We start from the raw sequence: 9,442 nt of genomic DNA on the forward strand, positions 1-9,442 counted from the left end.
CAACGTACAAGTGATCTGTAATATTCAGACTGCCACCCTTCACTTGCATTGGTGTCACATTAACCTCTTGACCAACAGCCATTCCGTTTGTCTTCTCCACACTCAACTGCAATCCAAAGTCACTTGCTACTTTCTCATATCTTGCTACTGCTGACTTAAGTGCAACTTTAGATGTTGCACACAGTGCTGCATCATCTTCAAGCTGTGTCTCAGTCACTTTCACTTCCTTCAGTCTAGATTTAACAAACCTGTCGCCCAGCAGTTTTCTCCCATGCTTATACAGTACATTCACTCCCACTTCTTCATATCTATCTCTCCAGTTAGCTACTACAGCGCTAATATAAATGTTGAACAATGTAGGTGCCAAAGTGCATCCCTGTCTGAGTCCATTCTGTACTTCTAAATTCTCTGTTATGTGAGAATCAACCCTCACCTTGGCATGCATTCCCTCGTGAAATTACTTCACAATTTTCAGCATCCTTGGTGGACCGCCACACTTCTCCAGGATTTTCCACAATGCTCCTCTTGCCACAGAATCATACGCCTTGTTCAGGTCAACAAATAACATGGACAAAGTATCATTATGCTCTTGAGTTTTCTCCACAAGCTGTCTAGTAACAAAAATCATATCTACGCAGTCACAACCTTTTCTAAAACCACACTGACTCTGGTAGGATCCTATCTGTAGTTTGCTCCAACCTTTCCTTCACTATTCTTGCCGTTACTTTTCCTACTACATCCAACAGACTTATTCCACGCCAATTATCACATCGTCTAAGATCACCCTTCATCAGAATTGGAACAATCACAGAATCTTTCCAATCATCTACCACACCTCCTTTCCATATCTGTTCCATTATTCTCAATATCCTATCTTCCAGCTCACAACCTCCACAATGTAAATGTACTAATTCTGGAAGAATGCCAGACTTTCCTCCTGCGTTTCTGTTCTTCAAATTACTCAAGGCTTCTGATAGTTCTTTGACAGTTGGTGGGTAATACACACACACACACGCACGCACGCACACACACACACACACACACACATGTGCACGCACACACACACACACACACACACACACACACACACACACACACACACACACCTGTACAAATTGCATAGAAGAGTTAAATTCCTGTACATACAGGAAATTATGTTGTGTAGTGATGATTCTTTACTGACTGTGTGTGTCTGGATGGGCCAGCAGTGGTCATATATGATTTTGAAATCTTCTCTCTGAACAACGACTATGCTATATTTGTTGGACTATCATTTACCAGAGTTGTAGCGTGCAATTCTTTTTGTGTGAGCTCTAGATGTCTGGCAAAGTTGAAGTACAATGGAATTCAAAGGTCTTACTTATCTGCGAGATGTAAGCAATGTGTATAGTACGTAGATGAATGACTGATGTTATCGGGAGCTGCATTTGTAGAGCTAGATGGCTTGCTGAACGATTGTATACATGTAGTTTAGTGTGAAATATATATTAAGGACTTATTGTACGGACATGTTGCTGGTGAGCTGTAGACAGAAGTTAATCATTCTATGGCTGTGGCAATCTGGATATTGAATCATTAAATTCTAAATTAAAGTCTCACTGTCTCATGTTTGATAGTCCATACAGATAATCGAAGTTTGGTTTGATAAATGAATGGGTTGTCTTAGGCAACAGGTTAACGTAATTGTGAATACCTAGGTTAGACAGAAAACTAATATGTCTCAAATCAAGAGCCACTGACTGTTCATAAAGAGACTTAATTGTACCATATATCTTTCTTCTAGATCACTGCTGACAGCTAGAGTTGGAGGATGGCTTTAACAATGGTTTTTTGTTGTTTGTGCTTTGTTGTAATCTGGTGTCTAGATTGCTGCTAGTCATGGTGACACATTTTCTCTAAAGATATTAGTGTTCATTGCCTATTGCTAGTCTGGACAGGAGAGTATACCCTGCCAGGTGTGAAGTAACAAAGAGCAGATTTAGAGCACAGCATCCATGTTGTCAGTGCAAACCAGAAAGTGAAGTTGTTTGATGCATAAGTGTAGCAGAGAGTAGTTAAGTAGGCCAAAATATGGTTAATATTGAGTTAATTAGTAGATCTATTTACCCGTCAACCCAGTGTGAAGGTAACAGGTTTACATGTACAGCAGGAATATTTGATGAAAGACATGTACTAGATACCCTTCAGTGCCAATACCACATCCGTTGATTTATTTCCAGTGAGCGGATACCTCGAGTAATAGTGAACAACTACTAGAAAATGCATCTTTTCCACTTCGAATAAATCCGCACTTAATTTTTTCTAGGTTCTACAGAGTGGCTCTATGACGTTCGTACGCACTCTCTCGAGGACTCTAGAGACTGTGCTGACTAGTATAGTGTAATATACCAAACAACAAACGAAACAACGAGTGAGTCGAAACAGACTCCAAAGAAAGAAAGCAACCGCTAGGCTAGCTGAGAACGAACTAATGAACATGAACAATACAGCTAGCTAATTAGCAAAAGGCGTGTCACAACAGACATGGGCGTTACATCTCACCACACGCCACACTCCTCCCTAAACTAAACATCTACGCTCTGTCTTCTACATGTTCTGTCTCATAGTTCAGTAGCCATCTCGGTGGGACTCTCTGTCTGACCGGCCTGCCTCCTCGTGCTGGCAATGGAACTTCGCCAACATGCTCCAAGTTGGCAGGATCGACTTGTACAGGCATGCTTCCATTCAGCTCTAAATGATGGATGATGGGATCGTCTGGAATCTCTACTGCAAATTCCTTTTGTTGAACCATCTGAGAAGTCTGCACTAATGTTAGATCCTTCCAGAATTTCAGCCACTGGGCATGTGTACTAAGGCTTCATCCTGTCATAGTGCACTCGCTGTACTCTTTCACCCTGTACTGGTTTTATTCTAGAGGTCGCATTTTCAAAACACTTCAACACTCGAAAAAGACCAGACCAATTTCGGTGACAGACCTGCTTTTACAGCCTTTTGATGTAGCCACACAAAGTCACCTTCCACTTAATCCCTGACAGTAGTGCTTCCGTCATTCCTTGCTTGTCGCTGTTGAGCAGCTGCTAACTGAATATCAACAATCTCCTTAGCCTGCTGCTGCTGCTTCTCAAGCTCTGCAACATATTCCGTGCACAACCTAACTGGTTCTTTGTCTGACCCAATGCAACATGTGCTGGTAACCTAGCTTCGTGACCATACATGAGCTTGAATGGTGATAACCCAGTTGAACTCTGCTTCGCTGATCTATACGCAAGAAGTAAACAAGGTAATCATGTGTCCCAATCTTTCTGGTTCGCTGCCACATGTTTCGATAGCTAACATTGTCAGGATAGTCTGATGTAACCTCTCCACTAGCCCATGGCATTGTGGGTGAATCCTCTCATTTTGTCTTAACGCCATTCAAGATACTCTACCTCGTAAAGCAACCTTGCGACGTTGGCAGAAATCTGATTCTTCTAACTGTCCACTTTGCGGCAACTATCAAACCCTTTCAACATGTGCTCAACAACTGCGAGACGGCTCTAGAGAGTGGGAGATACACCTGGCGTCACAATTCTGTGCTTAGATGCATCTACCTGTTGTTAGATGAGCATCTACCAAGATCCTGGGCAATCTCTGTTGACCTTCCAGGCTTACCATACGTACTCCCATCTGTTATTTCCAACTCATCTCTTCACCCTGACATCGTCCTATGGTGCCAGAAAACTAAAGAGATTAGTCTTCTGGAATTGACAGTGTGTTTTGAAGAGAACTTTACCACCTCATCCGAATACAAAATAATACAGCAATTTGGTATCTGCTTGTAAACAAGTTGGGTGGAGTGCTCAACTTCACATCTTACAAGTCGAGTCAAGAGGCCTGGTAGATTGTAGTAGCTTTGAACCTATACTGCGGTTCCTCAAATTCAGCAAGCCTTCATCACGAATAGCCCTGGTGGTCTGGCGGCGAAACGAGCGCGAGAGCATCTGCTACGACCACTTGGGCCGTTGTACTAGACAGCATGCTACCTCGACACGCACACAGAAAAACCTCGATACGTGCACCTCGTTCTTGTACGTCAGGGTGGAGAAACGTTATGCGTAGATGGTGACTAGTGTAAGATAACGGTTACAGCTGTGCTCTTCGTGACAGTCAGAATCGTTCTGGTCTATTTCCGATTACACATACGGGATAGTGAATCTAATTACATTACATGTCATCTATCTGTCTCTGGGTGACTTCAACTCAAAAGTGCAGTGTCAAGCAATGGTTGCTAATTACGTAGTGTAGTCCTCCAGTAGGCGTCGTGGTGGTCTTGAGATCCTCCCCAGCCTTGTTGTTTTGACTGCAGGTTGACTTGCAGGTGCAGTTGGGGACTTGGCAGATTTTGGAGGGCTTTCTGTATTCGGAGATCTGATCTCCGTGTCTGGCAGTACGTTTGTCTCTTCAGGTTGATTTGGTGGTTGTCCTTCTGACAGGCTGGTGTTTGTTTGTTGTCCCGTCGGAGTGTACTTAGCGAACATTGTGTTGTCATCCCACACTTCTGTTGTCCTGTTTATGTGTGTTCTAGTTCTTCTCACTGTCCGTCCATTTGCTAGTCTGAGGATGTAGGATTGGGGCTCTGTGTGGTGTCCAATGACTTTTGCTGGTACCCATTTTTTTCCTCTCATTGTCCTTACGCTTTCATCAGGAAGCAGAGGTGAGTTCGTTGTGTTTCCTGTGGCTCCATAGAACGCATATTGGGATTGGTGGGCGATTAGTTTTTGTCTGGTCTTGTCTGCATCCATGTTATGTGGAACCAGAGTCTCAGTATTTATTGTTAGTTGGGTTCGGAGGTGTCTCCCCTGTAGCAGGATGGCAGGAGTAGGCAGGTCTCCTCCTATTGGTGTGTTCCTAAGGACTCTTAGAGCGTCATTGATTGTACGGCCCTCCTCCAACATCTTGGCCATCATTTTCTTGACTGTTTGGACACCTCTTTCCGCTTGGCCATTGCTGGCTGGGTAGCCTGGACTGGATGTGGTGTGTTGAAATCCCAGCTTCCTGAAGAACTTGCGAAATTCTTCGTTGGCGTATTGTGGCCCGTTGTCCGAGAATATTGTTTCTGGTATTCCAAAATTGGCAAAATGCTTGTCTAGGATAGTTATCACATCAGCTGCTTTCGTTGACTGGAGGTGATCTATGGTCACCCATTTGCTGTAGTAATCGATGGTAAGTAGGTAATGTTCCCCTTGTAGTTCAAACAAGTCTGTTCCCACTTTCTGGTAGGGGTAGTGTGGAACATCATGAGGTTTAGTGTCTGGCTTTGGGTTCTGGCTTCGATTTTCTTGGCATTTGCTGCAACTCGCTACCATGTCATGTATTTCATTGGTGTAGCCCGGCCAGTACACTGACGTCTTGGCCCTTTCTATACACTTCACTATTCCATAGTGTCCCTCATGTATACTGTTCATCACCGTTTTGCGCATTGTCACAGGGACGACAGCTTGGCTTCCTTTGAGGACAATGCCGTCTTTCTCTGTTAGGTCGTGTCTCACATTCCAGTACGGTTTGATTGGACCCGGGACACTCCTCCTTGTAGGTGGCCATCCTGTGTGTATGTAAGTGATGAGTGCCTGCATTGTAGGGTCTTGTCTGGTCGCTTCCGTACATCTTTCACGTCCAAGTGGTGTGGGAATGATTTGCTCTGTGACGGAGTCGATTTGCTCTTCTGTTAGTTCATCATAGTCTGTATAGGGTGTTGTAGATGGCATTCTGCTCAGAGAATCGGCCAGGACCATTTCTTTCCCGGAATGGTGCTCTAGCGTGTAGTTGTATTTGAGACATCGTAGGCGCATTCTCTGAAGCCTAGGACTGACTTCAGCAAGGGGCTTTTTCAGTATTCCAAGTAGTGGCTTGTGGTCAGTCTCCACTATGACATCTTGTCCATACACATACTGATGGAATCTTGTTAGTCCAAACTGGATGGCAAGCATTTCCTTCTCTATTTGTGCATATTTCTGTTGTATGCTGGACATTGTTCTTGACGCGTATTCTACTGGGTGCCCCTCTTGAATAACAGCTGCTCCCAACCCATGTTGTGATGCGTCCACAGTTAGTCTCACTGGTAATGCTGGATCAAAAAGTCGTAGTACTGGGGCCTTTGTCACTAGATCTTTCACATGCTGTAGGGTGCGGTCGTGAACGGAGTCCCACACCCATGCAGTCTCCTGCTGTGTTAGCTGTCGCAGTGGGCTGGCTGTCTCAGCCAAAGTAGGACAAAATTTCGACAGATATGTAACCAGGCCCAGGAGTCTTGAAACATCTGTCTTGGACTGTGGCTTTGGGAATTGCTCAATGGCCTCGACTTTTTCTGGGTCAGGTTTTATCCCTTCTGATGTAAGCACATGTCCCAGATACTTTAATTCAGTCTTTCTGAACTGGCATTTGGATCGGTTGAGTCTAAGGTTCAGCTCCCTACACCTTTCGAGGACCATCTGAAGGCGTTTGTCGTGCTCCTCTACGCTACAGCCTGATACAAGGATGTCATCCACATAGGTGTGTACCCCAGGTATGTCTGCAAAGGATTCTGTCACTATTCTGTGAAACACTTCTGGGGCAGAGCTGATTCCGAAAGGTAGTCGGCAATACCGGTAGCGCCCAAAAGGAGTTGCCACTGTTGTCAAGTAGCTACTTTCCTTGTCTAGGGCAATCTGTAGAAAACCAGATGTAGCATCTAGGGTTGAGAAATATTGTGAGCCTGCCAACGTGCCGAATATCTCTTCGGGTGTTTTCAATTGATAGTGCTCCCTTTGTATAGCCTTGTTCAACGCTCCTGGATCAATGCATATCCTTAGTTTGTCTTTACCTGGCTTTGTTACAAGGACTATGGGACTGACCCAATTAGTAGCCTCTGTTACTTTGGCTATGATGCCTTGTTTCTCCATTTCATCCAGTTGTGACTTCAGTTCCTGCCTGTACCTAAATGGAACTCTTCTGGCTGGTTGGATGACTGGTTGTGCATTTGTCTTTAGTTTGATGCTGTACTCTCCTGGTAGTCGTCCCAGTCCTTTAAAGACATCTTTGAACTCTGATATAGCTGTGGGTGTGTCCCCTGTTGCATCCACTGCTAGGGTCTGTTGTATTAGTCCCAAGTCAGTGATGGAAGGCAATCCTATGAGCGTCTCCACGTTCTCTCGTACTATGATGAATTCCATCCTGCGGGTGACTCCTTGAAATGTTGCCTCCATGGTTGTTTTCCCACAGACATCTAATTTTGTTCCTCCGTATGCTGTTAGCTGAACTTCTGTTGGCGTGGGAGGGCTAGCACAGAGGACGCGGTAAGCAGTGAATGGCAGTATGTTGCACGTTGCACCTGTGTCGATTTTGGCTTTCAAACCTCTCCCTCCTATGTCCAGTATTATGTTCCAGACTTTAGCCTTTGTTTTACTGGTTTGTGTCGTGGTACCGGTGCAGTAAGCGAAATGGTCTCTCTCCTCGTTCTCTGGTGTGTCTGGTGTGGCTCGTTGTGGCGATATCGCATTGGCCGTCTCCTTTGTTGTTTGTCGTCGGGCTAGTCTGTCCTTTCCTGCCTTTTTGCATGCTTCCGCCGTGTGATTCATAATGCCGCAATATTTGCATTGTTTTCCCCATGCTGGGCAGTTTTTTGGTTTGTGGTTTGTCGCGCAGTAGTGGCAAGGGCGCTGCTTCATGGCTTTCACCATGTGTACCGCCGCCGCGTCGGTGACGCATTCTTTCAAGGCTGTGGCGGTTGATGTCATACTGGCAATGTAACGGGTTGTCGCTTCCATTGACCTGCACATGTCTACAGCTTTGGTTAGGGTTAGGTCAGATTCTGCCAACAGTTTCTCGCGGACGTTGTCTGCGGTGATATTGATTACAATCTGGTCCCGGATGATCTTCGTTTTCTCCTCTTGGTGATATCCGCAGGTTTCCACCAGGCGCAGCAAATCTGTGTAGAAGCTGTCGAAGGGCTCATTCGGTTGTTGTTTCCTCTGCAGGAACAGGAATCTTTCGTAGATTTCATTACTTTTAGGCTTGAAGTAGTTGTTGAACGCTCTAATGACGCAGTCCAGTTTGTCCTCGTCGCCGTCTGCGGCCCAAGTGAATGTTCGGTAGACGGAGATGGCTTCCCCTCCCATTGCCGTGAGTAGTATTGCGACTTTCGTTTTCTCGTCTTCTTTGTCCTTCTTTGTTGCTGTCATGTAGAATGTAAAATGGTCCCGCCACTGTGGCCATTCTTTGGCTGCTTCCAGTGTGGTTGTGAATGCTTGAGGCGGTTTCAGTCCTTCTGCCATGCTGTTGTCGGTTCTTTCCTCCTGACACCATGTAAGATAACGGTTACAGCTGTGCTCTTCGTGACAGTCAGAATCGTTCCGGTCTATTTCCGATTACACATACGGGATAGTGAATCTAATTACATTACATGTCAACTAGGACAGTCCACGTACTCGCACAACCTGCCACCAAACGGTTACTTTGCTTGGACCTCTTCCTCTTCGAATTGGGAAACGATATTGTTGTACAACTTTTTCCGGGTCGTATATCCGTCGGGCGAGCTGTGTACCCACATGCATACGTGTTTCCCCACAGAGCGGGTGTTGGCCAGGATGGTTGGAATGTCGTCCCGTCCTCCATGGCGCTGTAGAGTTCCCCTCGCTCGCGGAGCTCGTGAACATTGCATACGTATTGCACCAGAGCCTTGCGATCGAGCACCCCAGAGAAGTAGTCCTGTGTGTATTCGATGCTGTAGAACCCAGCAGCCCGTAGCCAAAGGCAAGCAAACTTCATTCTATCTGAGGAAATGCCTCTTGGAGTTTGCCCATCGATATATCGGAGACGTCGATCTTTGCCACGACCACCACGTAGGATTCGTTGCCTTCATACATTTTTCTCCACGTTCTGTGAGTAAGCGCGTTCGAGTCCTTTTCAATATTGGAGAAAGTACTTTGTATCACGGAGCCTGCTTCCTTTTCGAGTAGTACTGTGTGTAGGATATGCACCCCGTTGTTTCGTTTGGGGCCCATTGCGTCTCGAAGGGCTGTGTGTATCTTTCCCACGACGTTCTGTGCGGATCCATCCTCGCCGGTCGTACAGGAGATGCTTCCTCGAACTCGGCCCGTATCCTCCGAACCTAGGTACCCGAGTATGTACATATCGTCTAAAAACACGGCAACTCTACGAGGGGCGAAGATGGGTACGTCCTTGGTTTCCGGCAAGGTAGTTGACAATGGGTATGTCGGAGAGGAAATTGTTCTTGTACACGTTCTCCACAAGGAGCTGCTCGGCAAGACCCTTTTGGCATAAAGACCCGTATCGGCAAATGTGACTTGTATCGGATTCTTGGACACATTCTGGGGTGTGTCGTTGGACATAGTCGCAAAAGTGTTTTGTTCCTTGCTATATATAGGTCCACATAGGTTTTCTTCGTTGGGAGCTGTTCGTGTGGTAG

General features: G+C 45.7%; 1 protein-coding gene across 1 annotated transcript; it reads right to left on the reverse strand.

The window, feature by feature from the left end:
- Positions 1 to 4,147: 4,147 nt before the first annotated feature.
- LOC134177027 (uncharacterized protein K02A2.6-like) lies at positions 4,148 to 8,288 on the reverse strand. The gene has a single exon (XM_062643729.1). It carries the CDS (start codon positions 8,286 to 8,288, stop codon positions 4,272 to 4,274), a length of 4,017 nt encoding a protein of 1,338 aa, XP_062499713.1. The 3' UTR covers positions 4,148 to 4,271.
- Between the last annotated feature and the right edge of the window lie 1,154 nt (positions 8,289 to 9,442).

Source organism: Corticium candelabrum, chromosome 3 (assembly GCF_963422355.1).
Source record: "Corticium candelabrum chromosome 3, ooCorCand1.1, whole genome shotgun sequence".
NCBI lineage: Eukaryota > Metazoa > Porifera > Homoscleromorpha > Homosclerophorida > Plakinidae > Corticium > Corticium candelabrum.